Below are 26,760 nucleotides of genomic sequence, written 5' to 3'. Positions count from 1 at the left end.
ATCTCCTAGAGGTAATTCTCGTGGAGATCACTGCGAAATGGCTGGACTTTTCTTTTGGAGTCATTGTTATTATTTGTCACATGCACCAATCATCCCAAGCCTGGATATGGTCAGGATTCCTTTCTAGGATGGCATGGAGAATTTAATGATTAGTGGAGTTGTGAATAACATTGTCTTTAAAATTTATTTGTTGTGCATGGCCTTTGTTTTCAGTGTGCAGTCGTTATTTTTGCACGGCTGTGCACATCTGTTCAGAGGGTCTTGCAAAAACATAGTGAACATCCAGATACAGCAATCTATTAGGGAGGCAAATGCTACAAAGACCTACATTGCAAAGGAGTTGGACAACAAGAGTAAGGAAGTTGCTTCATCTGGAGTGCTGAGTACAGTTTTGTTCATTGTACGTATGTACTTGCTTTATTAACACATTCTGCTATCTTTATATCACTATCAGCACCTTCTTTAGTCCTTAGCACTGGCACTAACACTTCATTTGACTTTTGCCCAGAACATCTATCCAACCTCTCCTAGCTTTCACTACACCTGACCTTTTATATTGCTCCATCCCCTCTTAAATAATGTAACGTCCATTGGATTTCACACTTTCCTTAGCTGTGAAGAGCAGACATATGGGCCGGAATTTTACTGATTCCAGGGAAGGCAAGACAGTAAAATTCCAGCCTGCAGAATGGAAATCTCCATTTGCCTTGGTCGTGAAATCCCACCCAAGGATTCAAAACATAAACTCTGTTTCTCTCTGCCAGACCAGCTGAGCTTTTTTCATTTCATTTCTTCTGTTTTCATTTCAGATTTCCAGCGTCTGCAGTATTTTGCATTTCTTATACTTGCTTTGTAGTGGGTACTATGAAAGTTCACTAGATTGATTCCTGGATGAGGGAAGACCAAGTAGGATGGTTCTATACTCTCTGGAATTTAGAATGACAAACAATCTCATTGAAATATATAAAATTCTTTGGGGGGCTTCACAGGGTAGATGTTGAAGAACTGTTTCAGCATAAGGGGATAGCCATTTCAGACTGAGAGGATGAGAACTTTCGTCATTCAGGGAGTTTTGAATCTTTGTAATCTGAGAATACTCAGTCCACGACCATTTACAAGACTGAAATCAATGGATTTTTGGCCTGGAAAGAAGGCAAGGGATATGGGCATTAGGTGAGAAAGAGGAGATAAGGTTCACAATCTGTTAAGATCCTAATGAATGGTGGAGCAGGCTCAAAGGGCCAACTTCTGTTCCCACTTCTTACGCTCTTATTTTCCACTTGTCATGCTATGCGTAAAAGTTTGAAGTTGAATTTGAATTTTAATCAACGTACCTATAGTTAGTTGGATTTAATTTATTTTTGAATTAAATCTGTTTTTATCAGATTGTGAGAAATGAAGCTGTAACTCAAGCAAATAGGGTTTTACAGGACAATTCACCTTTTAAAAAAAAAGCAGGCAAGTGTGTTTTGACTCTGTGTTAGCCAATGAGTTGGAGGTCAGGCAGGATTCTCAGTAAACAATGTATTTTACAGCAAAGTCTATTTAATCAAACAGTAAAGCAAACAAAGTTATGGCAATTTACTGAGTCTACATAGAAGTCTACAGCAAACAATTCATGACCAAAACTGCAGCAATTTCTCTGATAAAAGCATGCCGATTTCTCCAGCAAAATACAGCAGCAGATTGAGGGTAGTTATTTAGAGTATTGTGTGTAGTTCTGGTTGCCATACTACCAGAAGGACATGGAAGCATTGGAGAGAGTGCAAAGAAGGTTCGCTAGGAGGTTGTCTGGTCTTGAGGGTGTTGATTATAAGGAGAGGTTGAATAAACTAGGATTGTTTTCACTGGAAAGATGGAGGCTGAGGGGGAGACCTGATGGGGGTCTACAAAATTATGAGAGGCACAGACAGGGTGGACAGTCAGAGGCTTTGTCTCCAGGATGGAAATGTCAATTATAAGGGGGCACAAGTTCAAGGTGAGAGGAGGTAAGTTTAAGGGAGATGTGCAGGGGAAGTTTTCCACACAGCGACTGGTGAGTGCCTGGAATGCGCTGCCAGGGGAGGTGGTGGAAGCAGACACATAAGCAACATTTAAGAGTCTCTGGGTGGGTACATGAATAGGGAGAGAATAAAGGGATAAGGACCGAGTAAGGGCAGGTGGTTTTGTTTTGTGTAGTTTGGTTAGGGCATCATGATTGGCACAGGCTTGGAGGGTCAAAGGGTCTGTTCCTGTGCTGTACTTTCCTTTGTTGTCTGTATTACATACAAATCATGAGTAAATCCATCCATCACTTACAGCAGGTATGATAATCCCACCACTCTCTGTGTAAGCAGCAGCCGGCGCTGCAGCCCCAGAGCCGGGGATTCCTCCACAGCAGCTTTTGGTGACCAGGGAAACGCCCGAGAAGCCTGGGCCTACATTTGGAGAACTCCTGGAGCCCAGGAAAAAGCCACGGGAGCCAGGACCTCCACGCTGCTGTCTCCAACGACCAGACTTGCATCCCTGGACTGGAGCCCTCTACCCTCATAGCCCCCTGAAAGGGAGAGCTGTGACCATAAGAACATAAGAAATAGGAGCAGGAGTAGGCCATCTAGCCCTTCGAGCCTGCCCCGCCATTCAATAAGATCATGGCTGATCTGTCGTGGCTCAGTTCCACTTTCCCGCCCTCTCCCCATAACCCTTAATCCCCTCTCCTATCAAAAACCCATCAACCCGCGTCTTAAAAATATTTAGCGAGGCAGCCTCCACCACTTCAACGGGCAGAGAATTCCAGAGATTCACCACCCTTTGAGTGAAGAAGTTCCTCCTCAACTCCGTTCTAAACCGCCCCCCCTTTATCTTGAGGCTGTGCCCCCTAGTCCTACTGTCTTTTTTGAGCGGGAAGAGTCTCTCCACCTCTATCCTATCCATCCCATTCATCATCTTATACGTCTCAATGAGATCTCCCCTCATTCTTCTAAACTCTAACGAGTACAAGCCTAGTTTATTCAGCCTCTCCTCATAGCTCAACCCCCTCAACTCCGGTATCAGCCTAGTAAACCTCCTCTGCACTCCCTCCAAGGCCAAAATATCTTTGCGCAGGTGCGGCGCCCAAAACTGCACACAGTACTCCAGCTGCGGCCTCACCAATGCCCTATACAGCTGCAGCAAGACCTCCCTACTTTTATATTCAATCCCCCTCGCTATGAAGGCCAGCATCCCATTCGCCTTCCTGACCACCTGCTGCACCTGCAAGCTGGGTTTTTGCGACTCATGCACAAGGACCCCTAGGTCCCTCTGCACCGTCGCCTGCTGCAGTTTTTCGCCACGTAAGTAATAATCCTTCCTACCATTATTCCTACCAAAGTGGACCACCTCACACTTGCCAACATTAAATTCCATTTGCCATTTCCTGGCCCATTCGCCCAGCCTATCTAGATCCTTCTGCAGACTCTCCACACCCTCCGCACAATTTGCCGTTCCCCCAATCTTGGTGTCATCAGCAAATTTCGACACCCTACACTCGGTTCCCTCCTCCAGATCATCTATATAAATGGTAAAAAGCTGAGGCCCCAGCACCGACCCCTGGGGCACTCCACTAGTCACCATCCACCAATCCGAATAGCACCCGTTGGCCCCCACTCTCTGCCTCCTATTTGACAACCAATCCTCTATCCACGCTAACACCCTACCCCCAAGTCCATGTCCCTCGACCTTCTGCAATAACCTCTTGTGAGGTACTTTGTCAAACGCCTTCTGAAAATCTAGAAAGACCACATCCACCGGCTCTCCTCTATCCACCGCCCTAGACACATCCTCATAGAACTCCAGTAAATTTGTCAGACACGACTTCCCTTTAATGAAACCGTGCTGCGTCTGCTCTATCAAGCAATTCCCTTCAAGATGCCTCGCAATTTCCTCCTTAATGACAGATTCTAACATTTTACCTACCACAGACGTTAAACTAACCGGCCTATAATTCCCCGCCTTTTGCCTGGCACCCTTCTTAAACAACGGCGTAACATTAGCCGTTTTCCAATCATCCGGCACTTCCCCGGAATCCAGCGACGTCTGGAAAATAACCACCAAGGCATCCACTATCACCTCCGCCATTTCTTTCAGGACCCTCGGATGCATTCCATCCGGTCCTGGGGACTTGTCCACAATCAGCCCCCTCCAGTCTGTCGAGCACCGCCTTTCTAGTAACAGTAATGTCATTAAGACCCTCCAGTCCTACCACCTTTCCATCGCTAACACCCGGCAAATTATTCACGTCCTCCTCCGTGAAGACAGAAACAAAAAAGTTATTCAATACCTTAGCCATATCCCCATCCCCTACCACTAGGTCCCCTTTCTCATCCTCTAAAGGACCAACATTCACCCCAAGCACTCTTTCCAGTCCCCTCTTCTACAGTCGCCCCACACTCCTAAAAATAAAGTTGCACAGCCTCACAATCACTAATACTGCTCTTTTAAATTCACTTGCAGGTCTGGAGATTCTCTGACCTCTGAAGGAAGAGCCTGAACTAACAGTAAGCCAGTGGATCCCAATACACGGACTCATCCGTGATCATGACCCCAGGGACATCATCCACTTACCGGCCTTCGACCCATCCATGCCGGAGCACGGTCTGGATATTCACCGACCAGCAAAGCCAAAACGCAGCCTGACTGTGACCGGGAGCACCCGACCGTGCAGACCAATCTACCGATGCAGAATCTGCAAGTAAGGCAACAAATCCTCCATTTGCACACCGACCAGAGCAAAGAACCTCATTGGACATAATCATACCCTTAACACCGCAAACCACTGTCACCATCCCCCTGGCTCGAAAAGAAGCAGACACTCCAGGAAGCATGGAAAATGTGCAGGCCTGCAGGTGAGAGTGAAACAACGCAGTCCCAAAGTCCCCCTCTCCAGCTTACACTTTGCAAATGTCCAGTCTCCGGAAAACAAGCGAGACAAACTTACAGCCAGACTCAATTTCCAAAGAGAACTGAGGGACTGCTGTGTACTCTGGTTCATGGAGACATGGCTCACTCCTGCTTCACCGAACTGTGCCATATAACCGGAGGGCCGTACAGGAAAGGCTAGGGGAAATGGGGTCTGCTTCCTAATCAACACCTTTTAAAAAGCATTTAGATAGTTATATGGGTGAGATGCGTATAGAGGGATATGAGCCAAATGTGGGCCATTGGGATTAGCTTAGTGATTTAAAAAAAAGGGTGGCATGGACAAGATGGGCCGAAAGGCCTGTTTCCATGCTGTAAATCTCTATGATTCTATGACCTTGTGGTGCCTAGATGTAGCAACACTGGCAACTTTCTGCTCCCCAGACTGACAATACCTGGCACTAAAATACCACCCCTACTGCTTCCGCAGGGGTTTACCTCCATTATTTTGATGGCAGTTTACATCCCATCCCATGCAGACGTGAAGATCACACTAGACAAAATGTATACCACTACAAATAACCTTGAGGTGAAACATCCCGAGGCCTTGTTCATCGTGACCGGGAACTTCAATCAGGTCAAGCTCAAAAGTGTACTACCAAGTTACCACCAACATGTCTCCTGCTCCACCAAAGGCCCAAACATTCAAGAACACTGCTGCACAAATATCAAACATGCCTACCGCTCTGTCGCCTGCCCACACTTTGGCAAATCAGACCACAAGGCTGTGCTCCTGTTCCCGGCTTCCAAGCAAAAACTGAATTCGGAGAATCCATCAAAGAAAATTGTGTAATGTTGGCCTGAGGAATCGGATGATCACCTACATCAGTGGACTGGTCAGTATTTAAAAACTCTGCAACCAGCCTGAACGAGTACGCCACTAAAGTAACTGACTTCATTAGTAAGTGTGTAGATGACTGTGTGCCAAAGAAGCAAATCTGTGTGTTCCCAAACCAGAAACCATGGATGCGCAGGGATATCAACTTCTTGAAGTCCAGGTCTGAGGTGTTCAAGTCAGGCAACACTGACCTATACAAGAAAGCTAGATACAATCTAAGGAGATCCATCAAAGATGCCAAAAGACAACACCGGACCAAGCTAGAGTCCCAGGCTAGCCACACCAACCCTCGCCAACTATGGCAAGGTCTGCAAGACATAACAAGCTACAAGCTGACGCCATGTAAAATCGCCGGCTCCCTGATGAACTCAATGCATTCTATCCCGTTTTGAGCAAGAGATCAGCAAGAGAATGCCATCCAGCCTGGAAGCCCTGGATGAACCTGTACCTGGGGTCATCATTGCAATGACAGAGCAGCTTTCTTGAAGGTCAACCCACGGAAAGCGACTGGCCCGGACGTCAATTCGGATCCTGCACAGATCAACTGGTGGAGGTATTCACAAACATCTTCAATCTCTCTTTACAACAATCTGGCATCCATCATTATGAAGTGCTTCAAAAGGTCAGTCATGGCATGAATGAATCCAGCCTCCCGGTCTACCTGGATCCACTACAGTTAGCCTACCACTGCAACAGGTCCACAGCAGACACCATCTCACTCGCCCTGCATTCAACCCTGGAACACGTAGATAACAAGGACACATACGTCAGACTCCTACTTATTTAATACAACTTAGCCTTCAACGCTGTTATTCCCACAAAACTCATCTCCAAACTCCGTGGCCTGGGCCTTGGCACCTCCCTCTGCGACTGGATCCTGAACTTCCTAACTCACAGACCATAACCAGTAAGGGTAGGCAACAAGACCTCCTCCATGATCATCCTCAACACTGGCACCCCACAAATCTGTGTTCTCAGCCCCCTACTATATTCCTTATACATCTATGACTGTGTGGCCAAATTCCCCTCCAATTCAAGTTTTAAGTTTGCTGACAACACCACTGTAGTGGGTCGGATCTCAAACAATGACGAGACAGAGTACAGCAATGAAATAGAAAATCTAGTGAAATGATGCAACAACAATAATCTCTCCCTCAATGTCCACTAAATGAAGGAGATTGTCGTTGCCTTCAGGAAGTGTAGTGGAGAACATGCCCGTTACATCAATGGGGACAAAGCACAAAGGGTTGACAGCTTCAGGTTTTTAGGTGCTCAGATCACCAACAACTTGTCCTGGTCCCTCCATGCCGACACTATAGTTAACAAAGCCATCAATGCCTCTACTTTCTCAGAAGACTAAGGAAATTTGGCATGTCAGCTACGACTCTCACCAGATTTCACAGATGCACCATAGAAAGCATTCTTTCTGGTTGTGTTACAGTTTGGTATGGCTGCTACTCTGCAATGAACTACAAAAGGTTGTGAATATAGCCCAATCCATCATGCAAACCAGCCTCCCATCCATTGACTCTGTCTACACTTCTCAGCAAAGCAGCCAGCATAATTAAGGACCTCATGCAACCTGGACATTCTCTCTTCCACCCTCTTCTAGAAAAAGACACAAAAGTCTGAAGTCATGTACCAACTGACTCAAAAACAGCTTCTTACCTGCTTCCATCAGACCTTTAAATGGATCTACCTCGCATTAAGTTGATCTTTCTCTACACTCTAGTTATGACTGTAACACTACATTCTGCATTCCCATTTCCTTCTCTATGAACAGTATGCTTTGTATAGCGCGCAAGAAACAATACTTTTCACTGTACGTTAATACGTGACAATAATAAATCAAATTAAATCAAATGGACTGGGGAATTATCCAATTAACTCCATTCTGGACAGGCATTAGTGCATCCACAATACAAAGCATGTAACTTTGTCCTTATGCAAGATTTTGGTTAGGCCTCAGTTACAATACTGATAAACTGGATCTTATCTTTTAGTTGTGTTGCGAATGAAACCCCATATGTAGTCAATCAATTCTTCTCCATAAGTAGAAGCATCATTAGTAAACAATGGCCACAAACAAAATGTGGCAAAAATATGTGAGGTAGTGCAATGGAAAAGTGTTTTTTGTGCTTTAAATTTATTTCTTGTATATGCTAAATCCAATCAATTTCCGTTGCTGTCGGATTGTATTTTCACCATTTAGAGCACCACCTGGTGGTGAAAACCCAGTAACTCCCAGGTTTAAAATCAAACCAGTGATAAGAGTTGTACTGCCTTTCAAAACAATTCAACTGGTTTCTGCAGCATGTTTGTTTCCCTTAAGCACAAGACTTTAAAATTTAGTCTTTATCAAAATATATCCGAAATACACTAAGAGATACAAGCTGCAAAACGCCCAAGATCATGACTCCTTTAATTGGATTCAAAAGGTATAATTCTTCCATCAGTTGCTGACTATTGGCCAGTTTTGCTGCCTATGCAAGCTCCAGCTAAATGGTAGAAGGTGTGCAACAACTAAGTGTCAGTAAGTAGCTTATTGAAAATTCATGCTCTTCATCAATTAATTGTGAACATTTACTAAAAGCGAGGATTTTAAAAACTTTTGCTTGTTAAGGCTGTGTTACTATCATTAATGATGAACTCATGGAACATACAACTGCGAGTTATATAAAGGAGTGGCTATTTTACTCCAGGTAAGAATTGGATTCAGTGATTTTGTTTAAAAGGATATTCCAAACATCAGAATACTTGTATGTAGTTTTCTTCCAAATAGCATTATTGAACTGATAGTTGAAGGGTATAGCAGCGTGTGCCATTGGTCAAAAATCTGTAGAAGTAATCAACCATCTTTTGTATACTACCAGTGGCAGTGAACATTACCCTAACCCTAAACATTTATTTGAAGACATTCTTTTTCCATTTACTCATGGGATAATGAGCAAGGTTGGAATTTATTGTCCATTCTAAATTGCCCTTGGCAGTGGACTGACTTCTTAAACTCACTGCTTGTGGTGTAGATCAGTGTTTCTCAATGGTTTGTGACGCATAGCTAGTTCAAAATGCAAGTCAATGATGTACAATGCCCTGACTGAGGTTGTACAAGAGAACAGGCCAGAACCCTAATTCCTAACACTTCATAGAATCCCTACAGTGGAGAAGGAGGCCCTTGGGCCCTTCAAGCCTGCACTGACAAAAATCCCATCTAGGCCCTATCCCTGCAAACCCCACATATTTACCCTAGTCCTGAGGCATAGTGGTTAGATGTGATTTGATTTATTATTATCACATGTATCAGTATACAATGAAAAGTATTGTTTCTTGCGCGCTATACAAAGCATACCATACACAGAGAAGGAAACAAAGGAGTGCAGAATGTAGTGTTACAGTCATAGCTAGGGTATAGAGAAAGATCAACTTAATCCTAGATAGGTCCATTCAAAACTCTGAAGGCAGCAAGGAAGAAGCCGTTCTTTTGTCATTTAGTACGTGAACTCAGACTTTGGTATCGTTTTTCTGAAGATACGAAGAAGATGGAAGAGATAATGTTCTGCCTGCGTGGGGTCCTTGATTATGCTGGCTCTTTTGCCAAGGCAGCAGGAAGTGTAGTCAGCATCAATAGATGGGAGGCTGGTTTGCGTGATGGATTGGACTACATTCACAACCTTTTGTAGTTTCTTACTGTCTCAGGCAGAGGAGGAGCCATACCAAGCTGTGATACAACCAGAAAGAATGCTTGCTATGCTGCATCTGTAAAGATTAGTGAGAGTCATAGTGAACATGCCAAATTTCCTTAGTCTACAGAGAAAGTAGAGGTGTTGGTGAGCTTTCTTAACTATAGTATTGGCATGGGGGGACCAGGACAGGTTGTTGGTGAACTGGACACCTAAAAACCCAAAGCTCTTGACCATTTCTATTTCATCCCCATTGATGTAGACAGGGGCTTGTTGTCCACTACGCTTCCTGAAGTCAGTGACAATCTCCTTCATTTTGTTGACATTGAGGGAGATCATTGTTGCTGCACCAGTTCACCAGATTCTCTATCTCATTCCTGTACTCTGTCTTGTCATTGTTTGAGATCCAACCCACGATGGTGGTGTCGTCAGCAAAGTTTAAAATTGAGTTGGAGGAGAATTTGGCCACAGTCATAGGTGTATTAGGACCATGTGCTCATTAGGTGCAGTAATCCAAACAGGTGCCAGACTGTGGCGACTAGGGGAATTTCACAGTAGCTTTATTGCAGTGTTAATGTAAGCCTTACTTGTGACCAATAAATAAACTTTTAGTAGGGGCTGAGAGCCATGTGAGGCACTAGTGTTGAGGATGAAGGTGTTGTTGCCTATCATTACCGTGGGTTAGCAAGTTCAGCATCCAGTCGCAGAGGAAGGAGCTGAGGCCAAGCCATGGAGTTTGGAGATGAGTTCCATGGGAATAATGGTGTTGAAGGCTGAGCTATAGTCAATAAAAAGGAATCTGACATAGGTGTCTTTGTTAGCTTGGTGTTCCAGGGTTAAGTGCAGGGCCAGGGAGATGGCATCTGCTATGAACCCACTGCAGTGGTAGGTGAGTTGTAGCAGATCCAGGCGTCTGGGAGGCTGGAACTGATTTGTGCCATGACTCACCTTTCGAAGCACTTCATAATGATGGATGTCAGAGCCACCGGCCGATAGTCATTAAGGCACGCTACTGGGCTTTTCTTTGGTACTGGGATGATGGTCATTTACTTGAAGCAGATAGGGATCTCCTATTATTGTAAAGAGAGGTTGAAGATGCACTGCTGCCTCACAGCACCAGGGACTCAGGTTTGATTCCCGGCCTTGGGGCACTGTCTGTGCGGATTCTGCACGTTCTCCCCCATGTCTACATGGGTTTCGTACAGCTGCTCTGGTTTCCTCCCACAATCCGAAAAATGTGCTGGTTAGATGCATTGACCATGTTAAATTCTCCCTCAGTTACCCAAACAGGCAGAGTGTGATGACTAGGGGATTTTCACAGTAACATCATTGCAGCGGTAATGTAAGCCCATTTGTGACACTAATAAATCAACTTAAAACAAACTTCAAAGCAAATCTTGTGACGGAAAACAGGAATTCCATCTCTAGTGACTTACTAATGTTAAGTGTAACAGTGTTAAACGGGGCAACATTAAAGGGGGACTTACTATATGTACATTCTTACACTTGCTACAGCAGATTAGAGTAAAAGAACAATTTGTAATTAAATACATTGATTCATAATTGCAATTTTATATTTACATACAAAAGGTTTATACTCATGTGCTAATAAAAATGTTTTATCCACTTTTGTTATTTTACATGTGACATTAGTACACATATCTTTAAAGATTGTGGCGACTAGGGGATTTTCACAGTAACTTCATTGCAGGTTTAATGTAAGCCTACTTGTGACACTAAATAATAAATAAATAAATTAAGTCACCCTGACACTAAAGGGCAATTTCACCTGGCCAATCAACTTAACCTGCACATTTTTGGACTGTGGGAAGAAACAGAAGCACCTGGAGGAAACTCACGCAGACACGGGAAGAATATGCAAATTCCACAGTGTGACCCGAGACCGGAACTGAACCCAGGTCCCTGGTGTGTGAGGCAGCAGTGCTACCAACATACCACCTTCAACTTGTATGACATAAAACAGGACTGTTCTGCCACCTTCAGGGATCTGTGGACAAGCACCCCAAAATCCCTCTGTTCCACTGAGCTTCCTCATGTTATGCCATTCATTGAGAACTCCCTTGTTTTGTTACTCCTTCCAAAGCATCAGGTGGTGTCCCCACGTGTCTGCTGCCCTTGTTTTTTATCGGAGGTAAAGGTTACAAATTTGGAAGGTTCTGACAAAGGACAATTGACAAGTTGCTGTAGTGTGTCTTGAAGATGATACACATTACTACCACTGTGCACCAATTTTGGAAGGTGAAATTGTACAAAATAGTGGAAGGGGTGTTGGTTAAGGGAGTTGCTTTGTCCTGAATGATGTTGAGCTTTGAATGTTGTTGACCTGCAATGCAAGCCTTTTCTGTATCCAGCGGGTTCAGCTGCTTCTTGGCATCATGTGGAGTGAATCAAATTGGTCAAAAGACAAATAACTGTGATGCTCATGGCCTCAGGACAAGGCAGAGATGGCTCATTCACTCAGCACTTCTGTCTGAAGATGGCTGCTTCATGTTTCAGCCTTGTGGTTTGCACTGATGTTTTGGGCTTCCCCATCATCGAAGATGAGCATGTTAGTGGAGCTGTCTCCTCCAGTTCCTTATTTAACTGCCCATCACTTCATGACAGGATGGACCAGGACAGATGATCTTTGATAATTTGGTTGTGGGATCACTTGCATGCTGCGTTTGCTCTTTGGCATGCATTCAAGTCCTGCTGTAGCTTCACCAAGTTGGTGCTTCATTTCAAATTATGCCTGGTGTTGCTCACGAGATGCTCTCCTGCACTCATTGAACCGGGGTTAATGGTAATGGTGGAGCGAGGGAAATGGCAGGCCATGAGGTTACAGATTGTGGTTGGCTACAATCCTGTTGCTACTGATGGCTCATAGCATCTTAGGTACCTGCTTTTGAGCTGCCAAATCTATTGTGAATTTATCCCAGGCAGGCACAGAGTAGTTCATATTCTTGACCTACTGCCACTTTATTTATAGCTTGTGTAAAGGACAAAAATCTTACATTGATATAGCACTGTCCTCAAACTGACTATTCCGAAAATATTGCAGAACCAATTAATGTAATCATTGGTGATTTGTAGGGGAAGACAGCAGATAAGTTGTGTACAGCAAGATTCCACAAATAGTAATAAGATAAATGACTAGTCACATAAAAGCAAAATACTGTGGAAATCCTGAAATAAAAACAGAAATTGTTGGGATAAACTCAGCTGGTCTGGCAGCAATTGCCGAGAGTAAATGTGCAAATTCTGCACAGACAGTGACTCAAGCTGGGGCCCTAGCGCTGTGAGGTAGCAGTGCTAACCACTGTGCCACCCTGTAAGTTGTGGTGTGATTGAAAAAAAATTAAATTGTTCACCATTCTTATTAATCAAGTCAGTAAATTGTTTTAAATCCAATGACACAACATGCAACCGAGTGTGTCTAGATCTGGGAGCAGCATGGTGGCCCAGTGACTAGCACTGCTGCCTCACAGCGCCAGGAACCTGGATTCAATTCCTGGCATGGGTCACTGTCTGTGGGGAGTCTGCATGTTCTCCCCATGTCTGTGTGGGTTTCCTTCCACAGTGCGAAAGATGTGCTGGTTAGGTGCATTGGCCAGACCAAGTTCTCCCTCAGATTTCCTGGACAGGCATCGGAACATGGCAACTAGGGGATTTTCACAGTGATTTCATTGCAGTCTTAATGTAAGCCTACTTGTGACACTAATAAATAAACTAAACAGAAGTAGAAGACATACACATAATTAGAATGAAAAAAAAAATAAGTGGCAAACATAACTCACGTTTAAAATCAAACTTATTACAGAAAATCCTCCATGGTGCTTTACAAGGAGAAGAAACATACATTCTGCAACTCCAAACTTTGTGCACCACTATTCATTTGGATAATGAAGATTGTATGGATGAAAAGCGACAATGTCGAAATATGCTATTTGTTGCTAATTTTGTCCTCCAAAGGCAAAAGACTATAACATACAGTTCTTGTATGAAACAAATTTTTAATGTACAAACATATTTAAATTACATTGGTTCAGGTTTTTGCTTAAAAGTCTGGATATCTTGCATCATCACCGAAGTATTAAAATAAATAGAGTTAATTCTTAAAAGGAGATTTCTGTCGAGGGAAGTGCTTAAAGCCAAATGACCCTTATTTCTCACAAAATATCAATAGCTAGGGTCTTGACCCAGCTATTTAAAATCAAGATCCATTACTGCAAGTTGGAGCTAATTAAGCTAATTCAGGTAAATTAAACATTTTACATGTAAAAAATACTTCCATCAACAACAGTACGAAAGATTTGACTGTATTCTTGAATTTGAAAGCGAAAACAACTGTATGAAGGTCTTATTCAAATCGATGTACAAGTGGCATTTTCCACTCATCATCTGAAAGCAAAATGAATATTTAACCAGAGACTTGGATCAATTTATGATTCTTGTGGTAACAGTAATGCAGTCATTAATCATATCACAACAAAAAGCTCATGGTTCAAGCATCCAACTCAGTTCACAAGGGAAGATGGGGAATCTACCTGCCAAGTATCACATTTCAGGTCCATGGTACATACACTGTGAAAGGCAAAACACTATTGCAAAATCCTTTAAACACAGGGATACTCAGATGATGAAAATCAGATCAACAAATACAATTAACAATTTTCTGTTTTAAAAAATTGAAGTAAAAAAATCTTAATTCTATTTTCTTTCTATAAACAGGATGAATTTTAACTTTAATAACATCTTTTTGATAAAAGCGTAAACAAGAACAACTCTTTTTAAATTAACTCATTTATGTTGAAAATTAATAGCAGGACAATACTACAGTAAAATAAGTTCAATCCCCCGGCTGAAATTCCTGCTTTTAGCTGTTTAAGTCAATTGAACAGGATAATAAAGATTTGAAGTTTACTAGTGTGACTGCACCTGGAATTATTTCTTCCATTCAAATATTGGAAATTCTCCCCTCACGCCATTAAAGTACTTCGTGAACACTGTACCGCAGAATAAACATCAACAAAAGTTAATCCTGAAATCATTTTATCCCCACAGCAGTCCTTCATAAGAAAAAGGGTTTTTTTTTGGCATGAATATGTAAAATGTTTCTCATAAAAATAAGCCAAAGGTTATCACAATGCAAAAGTCCATGGTGCTAGGGCCCATTGTTCCACAAAACTAGCAAGCATTGTGATGTGTAATTTTCACTACTAATGTCACCTGATCAAAGAAAAGAAAGGGGAAACCAAAGAGAAAAGGGGAGAAAAATAGGGAAATACAAGAGGTAAAAGTGGAGAACATAAACATACTTTAGGGTATAAACTGGACCAGTGCAGATTAATTTACAGCCTGGCTTCCCTCCCCTGTCATCTACTGATCTAGAAAACAATGAGCAACAGCACAGTATTTCCAAATCTTAAATGGCAAAAATGTGTTTTTCTTTAAAAAAGCAGCCATGTTTTAATACCTCTGGCAGCGTCCTGCCAAATATCTCCAAAACTTGTGCCAGGAGAATACCACTAATTTTGTAGTAAAATGTCTGTTTAAAAACATCAAGGTTTGGTAAAACATCTCAGCTGTGTCAGTGCTGTTTGCTGTTGGTTTCTTCTTCAGATGTCCCAGCTGTCCCATTGTGGTTGTTAGTTAAACCTGATCCAAGACCATACAAATGTCCACAGTACTTTGTGTCATCAATGTTGTCTTCAAAAAATAACTGGGAAATAGAAGTATAAATATTTAGGGTGAATTTACAGTAAGTCAGCATTGGGCTGGCACTTTTCAGGAACACCAGTGCACAAATTAGTAACTTTGCCCCACACAGTATGGTCTGTTAGTCTGGGTACTGGTACAACACGCAAACATGTACTAGTTAATGCACTTGGAGCAGCAGTGTGGAGGGGGTGGGGGTCAGGCCAAACTTTGGGCAGCAGCAACTAATAAATTTCCATTGGCCATACCAAAGCAATAACATTTTCGTTTCAGTGAGAGAAGGAGGCAAAATGCAAAAATGGTTTCAATCAGATGGCCAAAAGGGAAAGGCCAGGGTCACAAAGGATAAAATTCTTCTCTTTATGGGTCTTCCCCTTTGGAGACCATCAGGAATGGATGCTTGACAATAGTACTAGAACAATACTCAGGCAGTCCGGTTACATAATATGGAAATGCCCAATTTGATAATTTCTGTGGTTCTCATTAGCTTTGCACTGTATGTACTCTCCCACTTCCCTCCTTAATGTTCCAATAAGGAACATCCTAGAGCTCATTCCTTCAGTCCACCCAAAAATAAAGGAAGTTGAAACCTGCTGTGTACAACGCAGCGTTTCCATCTCAAGATTTAGACTTGGGATATAGCTGGACTGGGATTGTATATTCAGAAAGAAATGACTTATTTTGTTTTATTATTATGTGCACTCTTTTATCCTATAGATAAATTCTGAATTTTTGGCTTTGGTTTCATTTAGTTTTAAATATTGCAACTTCATATTAAAATTACATCAGGCAGCAAGGTCAAATATAAACCGAGTTCTCTTGGCATTCCAGTCAATATTCCTCTCAACCATTACCACCAATTCACTTTTATGTCATTGCTGTATATGGGGATGTGACTCCAGTTTTTGTTGATGTAATAGTCTGTACATATTCCAGCACTGTCCTCACTCACCCAGGTGAGCACAGATAGCGTGCTACAAAATATACGTCCAGCATTGTATGGCTCCGAATTAGAAAAACAAGTCAAAGAGGAAGAATTTATTGTGCACTACTTCAAAAAGAAATCTGCAATCTGTACATGAAAAAGTAGAACAGTCAGATGGCAGCCTTCCATCTTGTAAGATGATGCTTTGCATCAAATTATTAATATTTATTAAAATTTTGAAAATAATTTTGTCACAGCATTTGTCACTTTCATACCTCCCTCATTCTGAAGAAAGCCATGCCCGTCAGTAGTGAATCCGAGCCTGCTTGATGCTGTCGTCCAATTCGCTCCAGCTCCAGCTGTTCAGCAACTTCCTGTAGACCGCCCTATAGAAAATGTCCACAAACTGTTAAATATGACCACTTAATTTTGGGCTAGATGGCTGCTACAGCAATGAGGCTTTATAACACTTCTTTCAGTTAAGTGTTATTCTGAAGACAGATATAAAAACTGTTTGCGCCAGCCTGCTGATGCAAAGATGCAGGGTGCAACCTCTGCGCCAGAATAGGTAGGCCCAAAGCTATAGTGGCTGGGTGCATCATTCACACCAGACTGATGAGTTCCAGCCACCTGCTGGCCATCCCCAAGCCAATCACCAATGAAAAGAATTTGAATTTCAGATTGTTGTATCACCAGCAACGAGAGGAGGCAAAGGGCTATGAATAAGTTGAGGGAGGAGGGAACGATACTTTGGGGAGGAGAAAGAGAGCAGACATTTAGAGGCCAACCTGTGGTTTTAAAATAAGAGTCAGGGAGAGTGCTCCTGCACATGAAAGGAAGCAAAGCCACAGTGAAATTAATCACAATGCACAACATAAACAGGAGGCTTTCCTAATGGATACATAATAAATCACCTTTAGTCTTCAAAATTAATTTGGTTGATAGAAATACAATTTTAGTCAATGACTAATTTCCCTCACTTTTGTAAAATGACTTACAAACAGATGCACTTGTACATGATGTCTCACAATACAAACTGCCTGAAATGAGTTTACTGAAAATAAAAGCATATCTGCTACATCGGTGCATTTGTCTTAAATATTGTTGTTTTTACTAGTGTTTAATTGTGATAGCTAACATATGCACAAAATATGGAATTTATATTCAACTTCATAAAAATACCTTAAGGTTTTTACAGCTTTTCATCAGATACTTCACATCGTAGATAGCAGGAAAAAACAAATGCAGGATATCGAAGAACTCTTGCTCTTCTTCTGGTAGTCGTGAATGGGTTAGAAGTTTGATCAAGTAACCAAAATCATAACCACTGCATGAAACACAAATTTCTCATGGTTAATACAATTTTAAAATTGCACTGTTTAATGCCAGAAATTAAAATTCATAAGTTTAAAAAAGTCTACTTATGTCATAAAAACAGAAAAACCAATAAGGATCTCACAGAGTGAAAGCAAAGATTACCAACGGGAGGTCCTGCTTTCTCCTATATTTTAATCCAATGCAACACATGAAGCCTTAGTTGAGAGGGCAGCAGGGTTTCTGCTAATGTTTCAATGAAACCCTTAAATCTTTAGTATGTAAAAGCAGCTGCATATTCCAAAGATTCCTTTAACTGCCAACCAATCTCCACTCAGCAGTTTCTGCAAACTTCAGCAATCTGCGGACTTGAACTCTAAGGTCCCTGTTTCTCTACACATCTCACTATTCTACCATTTATTGTGTACTCCTTTGCCTTTTTTTTCAATGCACCACCTCACTTTTTTTGTGTTGAACTTTGTCTGCCAATCTGGCCAGATAGCTGACATCTTCTGACAGTGTACAGATTTATTCCTCAATACTATCCACAAGGCCCATTTCTGTATCAACTGCAGATTTCTTAAGCATGCCCCCTACATTTAAATCTAAATCATTGATATACATCATGAAAAGTAAAGGATTTAGCATTAGCCCCGTACAGCCTCACTGGAAACAATCTCCCAGTCACTAAAACACCCACCAACCATTACCCTCTGCTTCCTACCACTCAGCTGACCAGATCCAACTTATCACTTTTCCTCGGATAAAATGTATTTTTAATTTTCCCACTAGTCTATCATATGAAACCTTGTCGAAGACCTTGTTAAAATCCATGAAGAATATAAACCCCCTACCCGTTACAACTTTTAAAATTCAATCAACTAATAGACAGATTTGATCTTCTTCTAACAAGTCCATGCTGACCTTCCTTAATTAATGATTTCATATACCAATTCAGTTTCAATCACGGTAACAGAGGTTGTATTTTTAATTGTAAGCACTATCAAAATAAAATTAGGACATCAGTAAGTTTCAGTGACATATTGTCCATGAGTTTGAAAAATAATTGATGTTTTACTCTGAGAAAGGATTAGCTTGGATTGGTCTATTTTCAGATTAGAACAGCAAGTACTGGGAGTAGACCAAACGTAGTGCCAACTTTGGATCATTTTCCCTGTCATTCTTGCATGTGTGGATACAATGTCTAGCTCAGCTATATTGGCTTAGATCGTGAGTTACCAAACTGGGGTCCATGGAAAGTCGGGCACATTTGGAAAATATTAAAAATACTACGCAGCTGCTTGTCCAATCAGAAGCTAGCTTCTTTCTGATTCGATGAGCATGGACAAGAGTAATGGGAAAAGAGGGCCTTGGAATAGAACTCTGAGCAGGGTGCACCTATTTCTTGGCAAAATAAAGGGCACCAACTTTGTGAGAATATTCAAGACTCCTGATGCTCTCAGGAGTTCCGTGGCTTGAAAAGTTTGGGAAACCTTGGCTTAGATTATCAATTTGTCTGCCCAGTTTGTTTAAGATCACAAAGACTGTTGCTTAATGAGCCAATGTCTTGAGGAATGCAAAGAAAATGAAGGGGGAGGAGATCATAATCTATATCAATGTTAAATACTTTAATTGCAGGGACCAACCTGTGAAATGAAAGCCATTTAACATTATCACACAGCACCACCCCAGATGTCATGAGCAACTCTGCAAAGTAAGAGGTTTCAATTCCTTCTTCTTCGTGTTTTTTGAATTGGAGCCCAGAAGTTCTCAGCAGATCTATCGAATCTTGCGAATACATGTCCTCCCTTCAAAACAAAATAATTTTCAACAATGTTTTACCACATCATTAACGACGATCATCCAAGACACTATGGCTGGGATTTTACAATCTCGCTCAGGTGAGCTCGCAAAATCCTGCCCGAGGCTAATGGAGAATTCTGTTCTGCGAACCTCACCCGCCTTGATTCCAGGGCAAGTGAGGCGGTAAAATTCCGGCCCACATGTCTAATTTAATTGAAGTATTTTTCGATAAAATTAAATAACCTTTTAAAGCTGCTTCAATTATGCAGTTACAAAATGCATGAATGATCATTATGGTGAAAAAATCTGTCAACTAGGGTTGCAAATTTATAAATTAAGATTTTGAAGCTGATATGCTTCAATGAAAGTAAGTTATTGCTGGTTAAAATGCAAGTTGCTCCCCAATAATTCAGCAAGCTTATCCAATAAAACTTGTCACATATTGTGTGCTACTGCTCAGAGAGAGAGAGATCGGCAGCACACTATATGTGACAAGCATATGTTTGTCACTATATGTGACAAATCTGTAAACAGTCCCCTTAATATATATACGATGCTAGGAGAGTAGGATAATTACTCATTTTAGCCATGTAATGGATGGAGCTAATGGATTTTTGTTTATAGATGAAGATTTCTCCCTGGAGTTTTTGGATTAGATTGATTGGCAAGGTCGTACGCTAATATGATTAACAGGAACAGCTAGGTCTGCAGGAGAGGAAACAGTTTTTCAGTTGTAGCTGAGAATTGCTTGAGGACAGAGGCTTCAACAAGCTGCTCTAAAATAGCTTTTGCAGCAGATAGTTCAGTTGCAGTTCAAGTCTGGTTGAAGCTGGAAGGATTTTGCAAGTTTCTGGCAGTTTATCACTTTTTGAAAGCTTCAAGACTGTTAACAAACATTAAAACAAGTATACCTAGGTTTGCGAGCTGTATTTATTTATAGTGGATTTGATTCATGTGTGAATGGGGCTTAATTGGATCTGGGACAGGCATAAGCTAGGAAATTGTTTCCTTCCATTGATAAATATGGTTCAACTGTTAATGGTTAAGCTGATTCATTTGTTAGAGTTACATTTAAACTGTGTTATTAAATAAAGTTTATTTTGATACAAGCAATCCCTACTTTGTCATTAGAATTACTCCTGGAGCGAAACATCCTATCCTCACATTTATGTCAAAATTGAAGATTGTTGGAATCTCATCTGGCTCCATAATATACCTTGGGGTCTGGTCTGGGATTCTAACAAAGACCAAGAAGGTGCCATGTACAAGGCAAATCTGTAATGAGTTAATCAACCTCAACCAGGGCACCAAAATTCTATTAGCGCAACGAGGGTGGCAAAACTGGAATTCTGCTCCTAATCACTAATTAGCAAACTCTACTGGAACGCCTGTGTGTGATACCAAGCAAGAATTAATCTGTCATGGCACTAAAATGAAATAAATTGTTCGTACAACATTAACTTGGATGAAAATCTAGAGGGTGATCTGCACTTATACAACCAATCACAGCAACACATCAAGCCGTAGTAAAAGGCAAAAAAAAACATGATACATACAGTTGGGCAGCTTTATCTGTACGTACGTAAGATTGAATTTAAAGTTGAATTGCCAAGTAGAGGTTCCAGGAGGATACTGGTTTTTCTCATTCATGAATGTTAATCCTAGCTGGATGATTTTCAGCAAGTCCACATTACATCGCAGAAGCTGGTACTGGTAATCTACAGTGCTACGGAATTCTCCAATTGGTCTTACCACAACACCAGGAAACTCGGTATCCTATGAAAGGTTAAATATTCCAACATCAAAAGCTGATCAATTATTAATGCAACTTAAAAATATAGGAAATTGATGATTCAAAGAAAAGAAAAAACCTAACGAAATGAGAACAAAATTTAAATATTTGTGTCACATGTCACTTGTTAGTTGAGCATAGAACAGTTTCACTTATGCTGAGACTCTGTAATATTATAACCAAATCAATAATGGGTGGACATTTAAGGCAATCAGCAAAAAAAAAATGGAATGCACTGCCTGAAGGAGTGGTGAAAGCAAATTCAGTGATAACTTTCAAAGAAGGCATTGGATAATATTTGAAGAGGGAAAATTTACAGGACCGTGACGAAACAGCACGGGAGTGAAACTAATTGGATAGTTCTTTCAAAGACTGAGCACTGGCAAAATTGGCCACATGACCACCTTTTTATACTGTTTGATTCTCACTTTTAACATAAAAATAATCAAAATTAGGGATTTTCCTCATCGTCCTGACCAATATTTATTCCTTAACCAACGTCACCAAGACAGATTTATCATTCATCTCTTTATTTTTAATTGGAGATTGGTTAATGCAAATTCACCATGTTCTCCTGTGTTACAAAATGACAATTATACTCAGGACACTGAAATACACTTTCTCTTTCTTCATTGCTCGAAACTGTACGTGGAACAATTTTTCTTTGAAGTAGATACCTCCTCACATCCTTACTTGATAAATTTTAAAACTTCAAACCTTTTACATTACTGCTTCTCCAACTGAGTTTTCCATCACTGCACTCACCATTCCTTTCCAGCAGACAATGCAAGATTTTCAAAGCTTTGTATTAGATTTCTATCATGTAAACGATTAACCCAAACTAACCCTTCTGTCTACATTTGTTAACCTACTCTCAATTATTAATCGCTTTGGAGCATATTCATGACTTTAAAACAAATCAAAGCTCTCACCTTCCACTCCATCTCCCCAAAGCCACTGTATAAATAGATGTCACATAAATGCATAACGTCAAGGCACATATGTAGCAATACCTATTTCAGTTCATTCCATAGATTTCTAACCACTCCATTTACAGCAATGGAATACTGGGTAGTTACAATTTAAATACCCTATCACACAATTCATAAACCCTTACCATCGCTATATAGTTGTATTTCTGAATAATCAGGCGAATTTTCCTCATCTCTTCTTCCAGGTTATTTGCCCATACCTCACGGATTATCTGACTATGGTCTTCTTCGGCGGCCGGCATTTTGAAGAGGTTGCCAAAGTTGGCGGATGGGCACTGGAAACAGCAAAGAACATAAACTGATGTAGACATGTCAATTCTAACAAACTCAATGAGTAAGACACGACTTCTGAGCATTGCTCAAGGTTATGTGCTGGAACTTTCAAACCACAATTTTGCATGTGACCCATCCACTAGTGCAGGAGTCTGCAAAATAATCTCTTTAGCAGGCAAGAGAGTATAACACAATGAGTTATTTGTGTTGGATGTGATCTGTGAATTGGTTGTGCGTGGACGCCATCAACAGACAATCTTTAACCACATTAAAAGCAGTTCAGTTGGCATATACTAGAATGTTTGAGTCTCAACCTGTCCATTATCTCTGGTTTGTCTACATCAGTGAATTAGTCGTAAAATTTCTACTAACATAAAATAATATGAAATAGGGGCAAGCATAGGTCATTTGGCCCTTCGAGGCTGTTCTTCCATTCAGTAAGATCATGGCTAATCTACTATCTTAATTCTATCTTCTCATATCCCCTAATTTTCTTAGTACCTAAAACACATATCAATCTGCCTTGAAAAGACTCAACGGATAAGCATCCACAGGGATAAGGAATTCCAATCCTTTAATTGAAAAACATTTTCCTCAACTCTGCAGGGGGACTAGTTTCTCCAGCCTCCCCACAGCGGGAGGTGATGCACCATTTTGGATCTTCTGGTCCCGCTGCTGTCGATAAGATTTCCTACTGACTGCAAGCTGCAGTGGGGGGTGCGTCGCGGTTGGGCCAGCTACTGCGAACAGCCAAAGAATTTTCGTCTTAAATGGCTGAACCCTTATTCTGAGACTGTGACCCATTGTTCCAGATTCTCCAGCCAAGAAAATACTCTCACAGCATCTATTCTCTCAAGTCCCTTAAGAAATTTGTATATTTTAATTAGGTAACTTCCCATTCTTCTAAACTGCAGCTAATATAGATATAGTCTACTCGATCTCTCCTCATAGGACTTCCCATCATCCCAGAAACCAGTCTGATAAATCTTTGTTGCACTCACTACAACAAGAAAATCCTTCCTTAGATAAAGAGACCAAAACTGCCCTAAACAATAGGTCTGGCCTATACAATACACTGCAAAATTGGAGCAACACCTATTTTATGCTCCAATCCCTTTGTAACTAAAGCGAACATATTACTCACCTTTCTAGTTCATTGCTGTATCTGCGTTAACTTCCTAATTTATGTACAAGAGCACCAGGTCCCTTGGAATACAAATATTTCCCAGTTTCTCACCATTCCACAAAAAGTTAAATTTAAAAGATACTTCCTACTCAAGTGGAGAACTTCACACCTCTCCATTTTCACTGTATACTAATACATGTGACAATAATAAATTAAAATGATTTCAGCTGCCAAGTTCTTGGCCACTCATCTACTTGTCTATATCTCTCTGCAATCTTTTTTGTATCCTCCTTATTGTTTACTTTTCCACCAAACTTTGCATCATCAATAAACATGGATCATTACATTCAGTGCCCTCAAAGTCACCACTACGGATTGTAAATTGCCGAGGGCCAAGTGCTGATCCTTGTGCCTGTTAATCTGACAACCGAAAAAGTTATGTTTATTGCGAATCGATTTTCTGTCAATTCCCAACCGATGTTATTGCCCTCCCAATCCCATGAGTCTGATATAAATATTATTTTCGTTAAGTATCACAGAACTTGAGTGTTGCTGAAAAAAAAAGAGACGTGCTATCAAAACGTTTCACCTTGCACTCATCAGGACAACTCTCAGGATAAGCAAACAGTAAAAGGTATAACAATTTCTACTGCATAAGAGTGCTGATTGGTAGAGATTGAATTTTGTTCAAATTCTAACCAGGTAGGTCAACTCTGATTGGTCAAGAAATTGCCATGGAGAATGAACAAAGGAATGGTAATTCCCCAAGGTTTTGTTCACAATCCTATTTGTGCTATGATTTGCACCAAAACCAATTTAAGTTTATAAATTGGGCTTGCAGTGTGGCTTACTTACATGTGCTAGAAGCCACTTATGTTCACAAAGAGGGCCTTGTGTCCTTTATAGACAGAAGGAGCTTACCCACGCATTGTGCCTTTTTCAACAAAAGTGAACAACCATTCCCTGGTTCACTCCCCATGATGATACCTTGGCCAGAATTGACCCACCTGGTTTGAATTTGAATGAAAGCTAGGCAGTTAATAGTCCTCTCCTGCATTCTCCATGGCAATGCTTCCACCAGTCAGAACCCACTTGCCAACCAATCAGCACTCTTGCCATGCAGTATAAATTATTGTTCCATTACAGTTGCTTTATCTTGCATAGTGCAAAATAAAACACTTCAACAGCATGTCTCTTTTTTCAGCAATACTTAAATACGGTTTACTTAAAAGCATTTTAAAACACTATTCACATAGAGCACTTACATATAAATATTATACAGTATTATAATTTACATGAAAGTTTCATGATAACTAATTCACTTAAAAGGGGTCCTTCAAACAAAAATTGAGAACCAAGGTGCAAGTGATCACGTTTGCTTGGGTTTTAACGCTGCAAAACTTCACTAAGGTTTCATCCACTTTTTAAAAATTGCTTATATTTTACAGTGGAAGGCTGGTGAAAAGTTACTAAGACTCATGGTGTGCAAATTTCCAAGTTTGTTTATAGTAAGTTGTATCGACTTCCAAGAGAAATTCTTTAAAGCGACTAGCTCATTTTGTATTCAGCCAGCTTTCCAGTTCTAGTAACTTGTTTTTTTTTCACAAAATCCAGGGCTTCGTTACTTATTTAAATTTATTAAGTACCATCTATATTTACATATTACAATGCCACTTTTTCCAAGATGGCAAAGGATGTTACTAGGTATTTGGCAGGGGTTACACATCCCCTTTTTGATCATAATGTATCCCTCTTTTCAGTTCTTTTCTATATTGGTTTACGCTCTGCTGAGACAACAAGGAGTCTAGAGAAGGAAGACACAGGTGCTGATCTTACAGTAAGTCAGGGGCTTTCTGGTGTTGTCAGACTTTTTACTGCTTTTGGTCAAGAGCAGAGTAGGATCACAAACCCAGGAGTGGGATGAGCAAGTGAGGAGTGGGTTGATGGGTTCAGGAGGCTGGTGAAAGGGTTGGCTGGAAGGAAGGTACCAAGTATAGGCACAGGGCACCCCATTCCATCCCATCTATTTGGCCAATGTCAATAAAGAATGGACTAGCCACCTTCATTCTGCATTATGCTGTTCAAGGTGGCCAAGGCAGAAACAGGTCCTTACTTGTCCAGTTAAGGCTCTGAACAAGCCCAAGGGTGAGTGGTTCGCATGATCTCCTGCCTGCCTACCATATTATAGGGGAACAACTGTGGGTTAGGCAGGAGGATCTACCAAGGTAGCCACCCATTCTGTTTTATGTGCCTACCCACTGCTTACAAATACACTGGAGGCTGGGGCAAAAAATCCCAGCACCCTTAGGACTTAGGATATCAAATCTGTTAATCTTTAAGAGTCTGCCCCCTGATCTGACAACAGGAGCATTGCTGCTCAAGCAATGAGTAAACTATGAACACTAAACGTTGCTGTATTAAGAAACAACTGTTCATGTACAAGCCTCGTCTGTTTCAATTTAGAGTACAGGTGATCCAAAAGATGTTCCATCATCTTCAATCCTACACCAAGCAATTAGTGATGGAAGAATTCAGAATTTTGCGCAGATTTGGTGATTTTTCAGTATTGAGGAGAGTGTCGCCCGTCTGCGAGTTGACCGGTCGTTTATTTTTACACCAAATTAAATTCCCTGGTGCGACATGATGCACAGAAGCTGACTGATAGCCGGGTTGCTGTGAACAATGTTTAACGGATGCTGCGCGCCGGAGTCAGTCAGCAGACGTGCCGTTGGTGAGCAGCTCCCGGAGTCAACCAGCTCGGCCCGGAAGCGGGCCAAGAGAGTGCGGCCGGACCGTCTGTGCGGCGCCCGGGGTGGCGGCGGGAAGGATTTGAGCGGCGAGCCCGGGGACGCTGCCGCCTCTACGCCTCAGCCCCTCTCCCTCCCTCCCCGGCGCCGACAACAACAACCCGGCAATGCAACCCAAACGCGCCGCTTACCTTGTCGCCAAGTTTAAACCAAACCTCCCGCACTGCCGGAGAACCCCCGCTAACAAATCCGACCCGTACCCCCTCCCTTTTTTTTTGAGATTCCGACAGCGGCCCAGCCGCCCGGAGCTAATTGTGAAAGGACAAAGGCGGCGGCAGCAGCTGCCCGACATGCGCACTGCGAGCTGGGGGCGGGACCAGCCTCAGGAGGAACCTGTCAATCATTTCCCACAGTGAGGACTCTCACAACGCGAGCTTAAAGTCCAACAGGACTTTATGTGGTAGCAAAAGCCACTTGCTTTTGGAGCGCTGCTCCTTCATCAGGTGAGTGAGGAGTTCTGTTCACAAACAGGGCATGTAAAGACACAAACTCAATTTACAAAATAATGGTTGGAATGTGAGTCTTTATAGGTAATCAAGTCTTAAAGGTACAGACAA

At 41.5% G+C, this 26,760-nt stretch overlaps 1 protein-coding gene across 2 annotated transcripts; it reads right to left on the bottom strand.

The window, feature by feature from the left end:
- Positions 1 to 13,425: 13,425 nt before the first annotated feature.
- On the bottom strand, positions 13,426 to 26,497 carry cnot8 (CCR4-NOT transcription complex, subunit 8). 2 transcript variants are annotated; one of them, XM_080201486.1, is made up of 7 exons: positions 26,335 to 26,497; positions 22,123 to 22,272; positions 20,796 to 20,989; positions 19,057 to 19,218; positions 17,279 to 17,423; positions 16,372 to 16,482; positions 13,426 to 15,175 (listed from the first exon to the last, which is right to left on the bottom strand). In XM_080201486.1, exons 2-7 carry the CDS (start codon positions 22,237 to 22,239, stop codon positions 15,044 to 15,046), a joined length of 861 nt encoding a protein of 286 aa, XP_080057612.1. In that variant the 5' UTR covers positions 22,240 to 22,272; positions 26,335 to 26,497; the 3' UTR covers positions 13,426 to 15,043. The 2 variants fall into 2 exon arrangements, with proteins under 2 accessions (XP_080057612.1, XP_080057611.1); XM_080201485.1 differs by lacking the exon at positions 26,335 to 26,497 and adding an exon at positions 25,837 to 26,171.
- Positions 26,498 to 26,760: the final 263 nt, after the last annotated feature.

This window comes from Carcharhinus amblyrhynchos, chromosome 13 (genome assembly GCF_965287045.1).
Source record: "Carcharhinus amblyrhynchos chromosome 13, sCarAmb.v2.hapA, whole genome shotgun sequence".
NCBI classification, from domain to species: Eukaryota; Metazoa; Chordata; class Chondrichthyes; order Carcharhiniformes; family Carcharhinidae; genus Carcharhinus; species Carcharhinus amblyrhynchos.
Note: the sequence above shows the minus strand (reverse complement) of the source record. Positions and strands in the feature narration are given on the sequence as shown.